General features: G+C 43.7%; 1 protein-coding gene across 1 annotated transcript in view; it reads left to right on the top strand.

The window, feature by feature from the left end:
• lama1 (laminin, alpha 1) overlaps positions 1-14,533 on the top strand; it is a 221,825-nt gene that overhangs the window by 31,301 nt on the left and 175,991 nt on the right. Inside the window, exon 4 of the mRNA XM_048596187.1 lies at positions 6,647-6,889. Coding sequence (XP_048452144.1) covers positions 6,647-6,889 — 243 coding nt within the window. The remainder of the gene's footprint in view (positions 1-6,646; positions 6,890-14,533) is intronic.

The following is a 14,533-nucleotide window of genomic DNA, read 5'->3' as shown; positions in this document are numbered from 1 at the left end:
GGGCCCATGCGGGTACCCATGGCTACCCCCTTTGTCTGTAGGAAGTGGGAGGAATTGAAAGAGAAGTTGTTGAGTGTGAGGACGAGTTCGGCTAAGCGGATGAGGGTATCAGTGGAGGGGGACTGGTCGGGCCTGCGGGACAGGAAGAAGCGGAGGGCCTTAAGGCCATCTGCATGGGGAATGCAGGTGTAGAGGGACTGGACATCCATGGTAAAGATGAGGTGTTGGGGACCGGGGAATTGGAAGTTCTGGAGGAGGTGGAGGGCGTGGGTGGTGTCACGGACATAGGTAGGGAGTTCCTGGACCAAGGGGGAGAAAATGGAGTCTAGATAGTTGGAGATCAGTTCGGTGGGGCAAGAGCAGGCGGAGACAATGGGGCGACCAGGGCATTCAGGTTTGTGGATTTTGGGAAGGAGATACAAGCGGGCAGTGCGAGGTTGGGGAACGATGAGGTTGGAGGCCGTGGATGGGAGGTCATCTGAGGTGATGAGGTTGTGGATGGTTTGGGAGATGATGGTTTGGTGTTCAGGGGTGGGGTCATGATCAAGGGGGCGGTAAGAGGAGGTGTCGGAGAGTTGGCGTCTGGCCTCGGCGATGTAGAGGTCAGTGCGCCATACTACAACTGCGCCTCCCTTGTCCGCGGGTTTTATGGTGAGGTTGGGATTGGAGCGGAGGGCTGCACGTTTTGCGGGGGAGAGGTTGGAGTGGGTGAGAGGCGTGGAGAGTTTGAGGTGATTGATGGCTCGACGGCAGTTGGAGATGAAGAGGTCGAGGGAGGGTAGGAGGCCTTGGGGTGGTGTCCAGGAGGAATTCCTGAATGCTCAGTTTCTCTCTATAAGGCAATACTGACTGCTGTTCTTTCGGGTCATGAGACCCGAAATATTAACTCTGATTTTTTTCGTTCACAGGTGTTGCCAGACCTGCTGAGCTTTTCCAGCAACTTCTGTTTTTGTTCCTGATTTACAGCATCAGCAGTTCTTTCGGTTTTTATTTTGCTGTTCTTCACTGCTGGTTTCTCTTGGCTTTTGCTGATAAAAGGTACTGCAGGTCAGAGGTCATTGGCATTTGTAAACAAAGCTCCTGTTTCAGGATTTCAGCTTCCACATCAAACATTTCAGAAATGCCTCAGAAATGAATCGAATTTCAAATGACATTTTGGCGGAGTGAAACAGCTTCAGAGGTGGGCCATAAGTTGAAGTTGATTGTTTTCTGTAAATGTGTTGGTGACCTGAGAGAAAGAGAGAGGTTCTGAGTCAGTTTTCCATTGTGTGCATTTATACCACCTCCATAAAAAGTAAAATTGCTGCATCTATTGGAGCTTAAGCAAAGATGTGCAATTAATTAACTTTGTACATAATTGGCAAATCCTTACGAGGGGCATTCATGGATTCTGAACAGATGACCAGGGAAGTTCCAATTTTCTGGAATAAAGCAAAACCCATTGTGGCTGGATATGAAAATCTATTAGAGAGAAGGAAGAAGGCAATTTAAAATATCTCTTTGAAACGAAATTAGTCTCTTTAAAATCTGAATGAGACAATTCAAATTGATGCACTGGTAGAAAAACTACTACTTAACATCAATGGTTATGTGCAGACAGTTAGTTTAATATTGAATTGCGGTGCTGTTATTGTTTTCCTTTGAAGAAGATGGAAGATTTCTACTTTTATAAATATATAAGTACATATCCTGTTCTAATTTATCTGCTTAGCTCGAGGTAAGTATGATTTTAAACTTAAAAATGTGACTCTGAATTTGCCCATTGATAGCAAGACATCAGAGAAATCTAGCTGCTAACTGAAATGATTGGTTGAGGAACCTGAAGAAACTAGATGCTAGTTTTGGGACCTGTTGCCAGCCTTTTTGCGCCTATGATGCTGCTTGGCCTGCTGTGTTCATCCAGCTCTGCACCTCGTTGTCTCGGATTCTCCAGCATCTGCAGTTCCTACTATCTCGGACAATTGGTACTGTTCCCTGGTGCAGCTTGAAGATAAAAGCGCGCTGAAACTTAAAGAATTCTTACGTTTCCCCTTCCCCAGGATAATGTTCAGAGGTCATGGCCTCAGCTGCAGCAGTCAATAGTTCCCATTGTCAGTGGCTCCTGTTTCCCAACCTGCATTCTGGAGCAAGACCCAGGACAGGAAATTCCAGTGCTCCTGGGCCTGGACAAACATGGTGCATTTCAGGTCTGCTGGTCTGCACCACCCCTCCCCTCCCCACCCCCAAAACGTTCCTCCAGTGTCTGCGTGGGAGGGGGCCAAGTATTCTTTCTACAAGCTTTAGTCAGGAAGGATTTGCAATCCTTTTATTGCATTTGCTCTTTTTTTTCACTTTTCAAGTCATAGGTTAAAAAAAATCCATTCCATGCCTCTTCTTAGTGTTTGTTTGATTTTGTTTGAAAAGGTAACCAATTTATTGAAAGAAACATTCAGATGTTGAAGCCACGTGTTGTTTTTCATTCTTAGTGATGTTTGGGTGTCGCATCCAAGACTGAGGTGGAAATTGTTCTCAATCTCTGACTCATCGGTAGCGCTGCTGATAATCCATTGTATCATGGCAGTGCTCTGTAGTTTAATAATGCAAGATAAAAGTCGTTGTACCATTTCAGTAATGCCTCAATTGTACAAACTCTGTGCCCAGCTTCTCCATTTGTTTCAGGGTAGTGGGGTGAACTTGTGGCATGGACAGAATCACATTTGCAAACTGCGCACCATTGTCTGAGGCTACAATATCTGAAATACAGTCAGATAAGAAGACTTTTCTGTGATGTTCTGCTATGATCTTGTGTAGATCTGACCATAACGGAGATCACACCACTGAATTTGAAGACGTTCATTCCTAAGCATTTCAAATGTGATGGTAAAGTTGATGGTCATCATGTCTGTTCCTTCTCTTGGCTATTCATCAGATAATAAACGTAATTGCCAATCATTTCTGGAATGCTTATGAGATCCCTGACTACCTTATTGATTGTTGAGCCTTGGCGTGACACTTCCTAATGCTCAAAATGAAGCCTGTGAAGAATTTTGAGTGTAAGAGTCTGTGGTATTGCTAATCTCTGTTTGAAGACTGGTAACTCACTGATAACAGTAAGGTATCAACACACCTCTAAGTACTACCATTATTTGGTGCACAGTCTGCCTTCCAATCAGTATTTCCTTATCTGGATACAGTCTTCAAATACTTTCCATTTTACACCTGTATTAGAATTTTGCTGCCTTTTCCACTGCCACCATATTCTATTATATGCAGGAGCCTAATTAGCTTTAGTTCCTATGAAATGCTTCTTGAGTCTAAATTTCCTTAAAACTCATTTGTTTACAGTGTGGTAAAAACAGGCACTCTGTCAGTTTCCAGTCCATCTTCCAGATCAATGCGTCACTGACATTACCGTGAAATCATTGAATATCATCATTGTACATGTTGTAGATGTCACCTTACTGTATTCACCTATTGTCATTTATTTTCCCTGTAGTTAAAAGAGATTTTCCACCTGTCAAAAAGACCTTGTGTTCTTTAAAAATAAATCTGCACTAACAGAAAAGCAGGAGCTAATTTCAATCAAGCATTAGCTCAACATTAGTGTATCCCATGCCATAATGCATCTCGTGTGTAATTTAGGTCACAATACTGCCCAGTTTCTTGTGAATGTACATTTACTGTAAATAGATTGGTAGGTAATTGGCTCATTGAAAAATCTTCAGGATGGAAGATACAAAATTGTGATGACAATACAATAAAATAAAACAGGTAATCTTTTTTTGTATGAGGGATACAGGTGGCTCTGCCAGCATTTATTAACCACCTTTAATTGCCCTTGAGAAGGTAATGGTGAGCCGCCCTGTTGAACTGAACAGTCCATGTGGTGTAGATATACCCACAGCGCTATTAAGAAGGGAGTTCTGGGATTTTGACTCAGCAACACTGAAGGGTCAGTGATATGTTTTCAAGTCAGGATGATGAGTGGCTTGGAGAGGAACTTGCAGGTGCTGGTGTTCCCATATATCTGCAGCCCCTGTTCCTCTTTGGTGGTTTGGGAAGTGCTGTCAGAGCAACCTTCGTGAGTTGTTTCAGTGTGTTTTGTAGATGGTGTTATGTCACCATGAGTTTGTTGTGAAGGGATTGAATGTTGAAGGTGATGGATGTGGTAAAAATCAAACAGGCTACTTTGTCCTAGATAGTGCTGAACTTGTTGACTGTTTTTGGAGCTGCACTCATCCAAGCCAGTCAAGGATATTCCACCACACTGCTGACTTCTGCTTTGTGGTTGGTGGACTGGCTTTGCGGGAGCCAGGAGCTGATTTAAGGAGTTGGTTAGCTCTGTTGGATGGAAGACTGGTTTGTAAAATAGATCGTTGCCAATAGTGTGGGTTCAGTTCCCAAACTGGCTGAGATTATCATGAAGATCCTACCTTCTCAACCTTGTGTGAGGTGTGGTGGTCGTCAGATTAAACTCACCCTCTCTCTCTAATGGGAGAGCACTTGGAACTTTGGCCAGTACTATTTGATACAGAGAACCAACCTCTGACCTGCTGTTTTAATCTATGGATTTATGTAAGAGGTCCACTTCAGTTGCAGAGTTTCATAATCCATAACTGAGTTATAGGCAATCAGTGAAATAAAAATAAATAAAGAATAGAAAATGGCACAATTCTCAACTCTTCAATATACAAGTAATCACAACGTGTGGCAAAACACGGATCTGTTTAATTTTCAGAACAAAACTACTGTGCTGTGCATTTCTCATTAAAGTCCAGAGATCATGTGTTGTCAGTCTGAGTTCCTTAAATTCTCAATCATTCACATACTGCTGAAGAGTTTTATAAAGTGGGAGATTGAGTTATCTTGTCTGTTCATTCTTTAAGTTATTTATGGATTGTGTCTCTTCTCAATTCCATCACACGTTCACTTTGTGGCTACTTTTTATTTTAAAAAATGGTAAAATATCTTTAGCCATTGCGGATTCAACTAACAAATGCTAATGCTGCACATTCTGCAAATAATGCATCTTTTCAAATATTATTGAATTTTAAAAAAAATTACAAGGCAATCAGATGCAGATTACAGGCCAGTTAGTCTTATGTCAGTGGTGGGCAAATTATTGGAAAGGGCTCTGAGAGATAGGATTTATGATCATTTGGAAAGGCACAGTTTGATTCATGATAGTCAGCATGGATTTGGGAGGGGTAGAACATTGCACCTCGGATTGGACCACCAACCTGCAAGAGGGATGATGAAGTGATCTGCACATCTTACTATTCCAGACTTGTCCCGCTAGAGCACGGAGAGTTAAATTCGTCTTCAGGATGTATCTGTCATTTTCTATTAAAAATCTCCCAATTCTACTGCATAGAATAATTTGAATGAGAAAGAAAATCAAGCTCACAAATCTTATTGAATTCTTTGAAGAGGTGACCAAACACGTGGCTGAAGGTAGAGCAGTGGATGTGGTATACATGGATTTAAGTAAGGCGTTTGATAAGATTCCCCATGGTAGGCTGATGCAGAAGGTAAGGAGTCATGGGATAGGGGGAAATGTGGCAGATTGGATTCAGAGTTGGCTGACCCTTAGACAAAGCGTGGTAGTGGACGGACAATATTCAACATGGTGCTCAGTTACAAATGGTGTACCACAAGGATCTGTTCTGGGTCCTCTTCTATTTGTGATTTTTGTAAATGATTTGGATGAGGGAGTGAAAGGGTAGATTAGTAAGTTTGCGGACGATACGAAGGTGGGTCGCGTTGTGGACAGCGCGGTGGGCTGTTCTAGGTTACAAAGGGACATTGATGGGATGCAGAGCTGGGCTGAGAAGTGGCAGATGGAGTTTAACCCTGAAAAGTGTGAGGTGATTCATTTTGGAAAGAAAAACTTGAAAGCAGAATACAGGGTTAACGGAAAGATTCTTGGCAGTGTGCAGGAGCAGAGGGATCTTGGGGTTCATTTCCACAGTTCCCTGAAAGCTGCCACCCAGGTGGATAGAGTTGTTAAGAAGGCGTATGGTGTGTTAGCTTTCGTTAATAGAGGGATTGAGTTCAAGAGCTGTGAAGTTATGCTCCAGCTGTACAGAAGCCTGGTTCGGCCACATCTGGAGTATTGTGTCCAGTTCTGGTCGCCTCGTTACAGGACAGATATGGAAGCGTTGGAAAAGGTGCAGAGGAGATTTACCAGGATGTTGCCTGGAATGGCGGGAAGGTCTTACAAGGAAAGGTTGAGAGAGCTAGGGCTTTTCTCTTTACAACGACGAAGGATGAGAGGTGACTTGATAGAGGTGCACAAAATGATCAGAGGCATAGATAGAGTAGACAGCCAGAGACTTTTTCCTAGGGTGGAGGTAGCTATTACAAGGGGGCATAGTTTTAAAGTGAGTGGAGGTAGATATCGGGGCGTGGAATGCATTGCCAGAGTGGGTAGTGGAGTCGGCCTCATTAGGGGCATTTAAGCGGCTATTAGATAGGCATATGGATGATAGTATAAGGTAGGGGTGGAGGCTAGACAGACCCTAGGATTAGGGTAAAAGTTCGGCACAACATCGTAGGCCGAAGGGCCTGTACTGTGCTGTACCGTTCTATGTTCTGTGTTCTAGATATTTCCAAAGAAGAGGCTCAGCATTTTTAATGTACAACTTTCTCACATTCTCCTTTCCAGGTATTTCAGGTAGCCTATGTTATCATTAAGGCAGCAAACTCTCCTCGGCCTGGGAACTGGGTGTTGGAACGCTCCATTGATGGTGTTGAGTTTACACCATGGCAGTACTACGCCACAAGTGACACCGAGTGCCTGACCCGCTACAACATTGCACCTCGGATTGGACCACCAACCTACAAGAGGGATGATGAAGTGATCTGCACATCTTACTATTCCAGACTTGTCCCGCTGGAGCACGGAGAGGTAAATTCATCTTCAGGATGTATCTGACATTTTCTATTAAAAATCTCCCAATTCTACTGCATAGAATAATTTGTATGAGAAAGAAAATCAAGCTTCAGTAGGAGTATGTCATAACACAGTTTAGTAGTCTGCGAATTTGCTTATAACAAGGGTATATCATGAGTCCTGAAGGATGTAAATCTTTATTTAAATCTTCATTTTGCTCTTTAAAAATGGCAATTTTCTTACTTGCACGGTTCAGCTATAACGCACTGCTACTTCTTGGATTTCCCCCATACTTGGGGGGGCGATGGCCTAGTGTATTATCGCTGGACTGTTAATCCAGAAACCCAGGTAATGTTCTGGGCATCCAGGTTTGAATCCCGCCACGGCAGTTGGTAGAATTTGAATTCAATAAATATCTGGAATTAAGAATCTAATGATGATCATGAAACCAGTGTCGATTGTCTGGAAAAACTCATCTGGTTCACTAATGTCCTTTAGGGAAGGAAACTGCCATCCTTACCTGGTCTGGCCTACATGTGACTCCAGACCCACAGCAATGTGGTTGACTCTGAGTAATTAGGGATGGGCAATAAATGCTGCCTAGCCAGAGACGCCCACATCCCGTTAATCAATAAAGGAAAGAAAATCCTTGATTCCAAATGTAAATACAGAGATATAGATACTTCTGTGAAACCCTTTGAATTTTATCATCAAACAGACCAGAACAGTAATGGATTCAGAGATAGTAGGATATTATGTTGCTGTGATTTTACAGTTTTTGAAAAATGAACTGCTGTTGTTTGGTCTGTATGAAAATTAGCTGCGAATTATCAATAACAACATTAAAGGAAGTCAAGGGAAAACTCTAACCCAGTCTACCCAGTGGAAACTCGGAAGGGCAGGCAGTTAAAATTGCTGAGGTTGTTATCTGCCCAGGAGCCATCTGGAAATGGTTTTGAAATAACACTGAAAACAGGAGGGGTCCTCACTTTGTAACGTCCGTATATCAATTCCTGATGATTTTGCTGGAATCCGAATGCAATTTTAACTTGGCAGCCAGAATGGGAAGCATCAGTTTTGAGTTTCCAGCTCAGAAGAACAAGGCTGGAAGAAACTCAAACAGGGTAAGCTTTTTTTTATTTTTCAGCTTTCCTGATCATGTTAGGAGAAGTCTCTCGTGGGGCTCTTTTTGAGGAATGCTTTGGGCCCAAGCTCTCCCATAAATCGAAAAGCCCTTTCTCCCTCACTTTGCCAGTTTGGTTCGGCACGTGTGATCCCAGTGCCAATACCTGCCAGGTGTCAAGATGGCTGCCTGAGTGGCAAGTCAGTTAGCGGCATTTCAATAAGGTTGATGGGTTAAAATGCCTCAGATCTCTCTTGCCCCCTGCTAAGTGTGTTCGGTTGGAGGATTGTTGATCAGATAGGATGGGTTTGCAGAACATGACCAGCTTACCAAGCCACCATTCCCCCCCATAATATGGAGGTTGGGTGAGTATTGCAATTAACAGCATGCCCCTCTCTGCGAGGTGTAACTAAATAATGAGGTGTCAGTTGAGCTCGTTTATAAGATGCCCACACCATAATATCCTGCCAACAGGACTAGGTGAAGGGTTTTATTTTAAAAAAAGTTAACAAAATAACAGAAGGAAAGTGAGTTACTATCTTTGGGTGGGGTACATAATAGCATCACCCCTCTGCTGGGATCCCCTCATTTCCTAATCAGCTCCTATCCAAACATACCGTCCCAACAGCTTGCCTTCCCCTCCCTTAAGCTCTCATCACCTAATATCCCCAAATGCACTTGGTCACTGGCTGCCTTCCTTATTGACCTGCCTGCAGTACCGGCAATACCCACTACCAAGCTCTTGGAGCTACTGAGACTGCTAGTTCCTGCATTGAGGAGCAAATGTTCCATTGAGCCCTTGTTAGCACCAACCATAACATGTCATCGCTGCAGGGAAGGCTTTTCTCTTGCACCAGTTGGTTTCCAAATGAGCAAGAGGGTAACTAGAGAAAGGGTCGGCCCACTCAAGGACAAAGGAGGGAAGTTATGCGAGGAGTGAGAGAAAATGAGTGAGATTCTTAATGAGTACTTTGTGTCGGTATTCACCGAGGAGAGGGACATGATGGATGTTGAGGTTAGGGATAGATGTTTTATTACTCTAGGTCAAGTCGGCATAAGGAGGGGGGATGTGTTGGGTATTCTAAAAGGCATTAGGGTGGACAAGTCCCCAGGTCCGGATGGGATCTATCCCAGGTTACTGAGGGAAGCGAGAGAGGAAATAACTGGGGCCTTGACAGATATCTTTGCAGCATCCTTGAGCACACGGGTGAGATCCTGGAGGACTGGAGAATTGCTAATGTTGTCCCCTTGTTTAAGAAGGGTAGCAAGGATAATCCAGGTAGTTATAGACCGGTGAGCCTGATGTCAGTGGTGGGGAAGCTGCTAGAGAAGATACTGAGGGATAGGATCTATTTACATTTGGAAGAAAATGGGCTTATTAGTGATAGGCAGCATGGTTTTGTGCAGGGAAGGTCATGTCTTACCAACTTGATAGAATTCTTTGAGAAAGTGACAAAATTGATAGATGAGGGAAGGGCTGTGGATGTCATATACATGGACTTCAGTAAGGCGTTTGATAAGGTTCCCCATGGTAGGCTGATGGAGAAAGTGAAGTCGCATGGGGTCCAGTGTGTACTAGCTAGATGGTTAGAGAACTGGCTGGGCAACAGGAGACAGAGAGTTGTAGTGGAAGGGAATTTCTCAAAATGGAGAACTGTGACCAGTGGTGTTCCACAGGGATCCGTGTTGGGACCACTGTTGTTTGTGATATACATAAATGATCTGGAGGAAGGTATAGACAGTCTGATTAACAAGTTTGCAGATGACACTAAGAGTGGTGGAGTAGCAGATAGTGAAGGGGACTGTCTGAGAATGCAGCAGAATATAGATAGATTGGAGAGTTGGGCGGAGAAATGGCAGATGGAGTTCAATCCAGGCAAATGCGAGGTGATGCATTTTGGAAGATCCAATTCAAGAGCGAACTGTATGGTAAATAGCAAAGCCCTGGGGAAAATTGATGCACAGAGAGATCTGGGTGTTCAGGTCCATTGTACCCTGAAGGTGGCAACGCAGGTCAATAGAGTGGTCAAGAAGGCATACGGCATGCTTCATTCATCTGATGGGGTATTGAGTACAAGAGTTGGCAGGTCATGTTACAGTTGTATAGGACTTTGGTTCAACCACATTTGGAATACTGCGTATAGTTCTGGTTGCCACATTACCAAAAGGATGTGGATGCTTTGGAGAGGGTGCAGAGGAGGTTCACCAGGATGTTGCCTGGTGTGGAGGGCGCTAGCTATGAGTAGATTAGGATTATTTACATTAGAAAGACAGAGGTTGAGGGGGGACTTGATTGAGGTCTACAAAATCATGAGAGATATAGACAGGGTGGATAGCAAGAAGCTTTTTCCTAGATTGGGGGACTCAATTACTAGGGGTCACGATTTCAAGGTGAGAGGGGAAAAGTTGAAGGGAGATATCCGTGGAAAGTTCTTTACGCAGAGGGTGGTGGGTGCCTGGAACGTGTTGCCAGTGGAGGTGGTAGAGGCGGGCACGATAGCGTCATTTAAGATGTATCTAGACAGATACATGAATGGGCAGGGAGCAGAGGGATACAGATCCTTGGAAAATAGGTGACAGGTTTAGACAGAGGATCTGGATCGGTGCAGGTTTGGAGGGCCGAAGGGCCTGTTTCTGTGCTGTAATTTTCTTTGTTCTTTGACCTCTCTGATTTAGGAGTGGTGAGTAATCTCCACTTGCCTGTAAAATACACCCAAGTTCAGTTTTGATCTCTCACCATTGCCCACTCACCCAGAACGTACTTGGAGTTAAAACCTCATGCCCGTATTTCCATTTCTCTGTTGATTATGGTATAAAATGGCTAACTCAGCTGCATAACGCCAGGAATCTTAACAAAAGGGCTGTTCACGGTTGGAATCCTGAGGAGATAGTTTTTTGGCATTGTTACAATTCAGATCTTTAATTAAACTATGCATTGTCTGCATTCCCAGCTGATTGTTCCTTGTTTAACTGAGTCTATTCATGTTGCTTCTTACTTGCCTGTGAAAGGCAGATGCATAATGCAATGCTTTATAAAATTACCATGGGCCTGAATATAATGCCAGCCTCACTTTTATAACTACAAGCGATTATTCCCACCATGTAAATCAACCCTCCATTTTCCAACTGCTTCTGTGTGCAGTAAAAATTAAAGTTGAGCAAATCGACACCCAAATTAGTAGCTAAGAAATAGATAATCCGCATTCTGTTTAGAAGTGATAGACAGGCCGATTTCGATGACATAAATGAAGAGGTTTGTTTGCTCCATTTCTCTACTTTCAGTGAAAAAGTGGAAATTTAATTATAAAACGTGAAATGTTACCCTATACCAGCAAAACCTGGGAATCAGAGGAGAATCCAAACGCAGGAAAATGAGTCTAGTCAATTTAGGAAACTTGGTTGGCATGGACCAGTTGGGCCGAAGGGACTGTTTCCATGCTGTATGACTCTCATGACTTTTCTGCAAAGTTGTTGCAGGTGATTAGAAGCAAGAATAGGACCCCCATTTCAGCTGGACTTCAGATCCTAAAGCCTTATTATCAGGAATTAGAAAGAGCGGTAGACCATCCCGTGGATCAGTGCTGATTGTTTACTTCAGTTTCATTTATTTCTGTTTAATCGATATCCTTCATCTCAAAAAACATCTTTAAATCTATCACAAAAATTTCAATTAATTCACTGCCTCAACTTAGAGATTTCCACTGGGTGGAAAACATGCATCTTCAATTCATCGGCGTAGCTTCAGCTGGGGGGATGGGTTTGTTTGCCCACTTTTTCTGGATTTCTCCACTTGGAGAAAGACCTCCTGTATCTACACCATGTAAGAATATTTGAATCTGATATCAAATATGATTCATACATTAACAATTTGTTGCCAAATTCCCAGGCCCCGGTTGTTCACTGGGACAGAGAGTGTGGTGAAAATGTCATGAGCCCTGCCCCTGAAGCTGGCATCTTTTGTTTTCTTTGAGGTGAGTTTATTACACAAGTTCCCATGCATAGCCACTTCAATGACCATCTGCTATGACTGAAGTGAGATGCTGAAATCTCTAAACTGTGGAACTCAGAGTATGGAGATTACAGCAGGTAAGAGCTGATCTGCTCTCAGTGCTTTTCTCTTGGATAGCCGGACCATCTTTTTGGGGAATTGCATTCCTCCCAGTGGATCTGGTTGAGGAATCTCCTTAGAGGAATGGGTCAGGGGTCCTTTGGCAAGGATGGGGGAGTGTTGCCAACAGATCAGCACTCTCCTCTAATACAGTATCAATATTGAATTCCCCTCAAATTGGCATTCTTGCAAATTGGCCTGATAAGTCCAGTCCAAAGATATGCAGGTTAGGTGGATTGGCCATGCTAAATTGCCCATAGTGTCCAATGATGTGCAGGTTCGGTGGATTGGCCATGGGGAATGCAGGGTTACAGGGATGGGTGGGATGCCCTTCGGAGGGTTGGTGTGGAGACGATGGGCTGAATAGCCTCCTTCCACACTGTAGAGATTCTATGATTCTATGATTCAGGATGAATAGTTGCAACAAAATGTGTCTTTTCTCAGCAATACCCAATTTCTGTTATACCAAATGACTATTTGTATCTCTTTATAGTTTTAAACACCTCAGTTCCATCACCCAGACTGAGGAAGGACATTCTTGCTATTGAGGGAGTCCAGCGTAGGTTCACCAGACTGATCCCCGGGATGGCAGGACTGACATATGAAGAAAGACTAGATTGACTGGGCTTGTAGTCTTTGCAATTTAGAAGAATGAGGGGGGATCACAGAGAAACATATAAAATCCTGATGGGACTGGACAGGCTAGATGCAGGAAGAATGTTCCCGATGTTGGGGCATTCCATAACTAGATGTCTGAGAATAAGGGGGAACCCATTCAGGACTGAGATGAGGAAGAATTTTTTTCATTCAGAGAGTTGTGAACCTGTGGAATTCTCTCCCATAGAAAACTGCTGGGGTCTGTTTGTTAGATATATTCAAGAGGGAGCTGGATGTGGCCCTTGCGGGTAAAGGGATCAAGGGGTATGGAGAGAAAGCGGACATGGGATACTGAAATTACAAGATCGGCCATGATCATATTGAATGGTAGTACAGACTTGAAGGGCTAAATGGCCTATTCCTGCACCTATTTTTATGTCTGTGTTTAAACCACTCAACCTTCTGAACCATGGGAATACAACAGCAGTTCTCATAATTTAAGGGTTTTCATCACTTCCTGTCATTCAAATTCCAGCCTTACTTCGTTAAACATTAACATTTCAGTCAGGTTTTGATTTTTATTTTGCACCTATGAGCTGGCTTTCAATGACCTTCGTACCTCATCAGTTTCTAGTCTCTCTCGCTTTGGGTTAGTCTGGGACGGAAAGTAGATCATTCATATTTTTCCAGATTGTAACACCTTTGGATGTGTACTGAGGAATGGCTCTTTAAACTGCTGCAACTCTTCAAGGTCTTAGATTTGTGGCTGATAGGACATTGCAGCTTCCTAGGGCATTGAATCAGGTGCCTGACACCATCCTGTGCTTTCTTCCCATAATCCATTCATCATGACGGTCACTCTCCATGATCAGGCACTTCAGAGAGGTGTATCCCTTAGAGGACAGTGAGGCCTGGGAGGAGGCAGCTCATCAGGAGAGCAGCAGTAATTAAGAGATAAGGAATTGGAGGCAGAGAGAGAGAAATGCCCCTACTGCAAGTCGTCTCTCCCTACTGGCCCTCATAAGAGGTCTTCCCTCCTCACCTCATCGGTACCAGGTACCTGGCACCCCTTTGACATCTTGCTTCCCTGTAGTGCAGTGTCAGGCTTTGGCATAACCCATCTCTCTCAGGGCAGTCACAGCTTCAGTAAAGACTATGTAGGGCATCTGAGACAGTTCTCTACTCCCACCCCTATCAGCTTTAAGTGACCTGGAAACCGGTCTCCACATCAATTGAAGGCCCACCTCCCCCTCCCAGGAAATCTGAAACTCCATCAGATCCCCACTGGAGGTGAAGTTCTGCTACAAAAACAGGTGTGACTCCAGTTTCTAATCTCCGTGGTGATAATCATCGCCAGATATGAAGGCAGCTCCAAAATGGAGGAACCAGTTTGTGACGAAATTTTAGAAAGGTGTTGAATAGATTTTGCGTGAGTGAAAATGAACAATGGTTGATCCTGAATCTACGAGTGCTGGGTCAGTACACCAAAATGATTGAGGAGGGCTTCCATTATCTATATATTATCGATGCATTAACTTGGAAAATCCAGGAGGTTCACTCAAGAGATTCTACTTTGATATTCCTTGCATCAGGTACCCACTTCCATTTCAGTATCAGTGTCCATCTCGGTGCCCATCTCATCCTATTCATCAAATAAAAACCAAAAGAACTGTGGATGCTGCAAATCAGGAACAAAAACAAAGTTGCTGGAAAAGCTCAGCAGGTCTGGCAGCATCTGTGGAGGAGAAAACAGAGTTAACGTTTCGGGTCTGGTGACCCTTCCTCAGTTCTGAGGAACGTTAACTCTGTTTTCTCCTCCACAGATGCTGCC

The sequence above is a fragment of the Rhincodon typus genome, chromosome 4, assembly GCF_021869965.1.
Source record: "Rhincodon typus isolate 14 chromosome 4, sRhiTyp1.1, whole genome shotgun sequence".
In the NCBI taxonomy this organism is placed as follows: domain Eukaryota; kingdom Metazoa; phylum Chordata; class Chondrichthyes; order Orectolobiformes; family Rhincodontidae; genus Rhincodon; species Rhincodon typus.
This window is presented reverse-complemented; position numbering and strand designations above follow the sequence as displayed.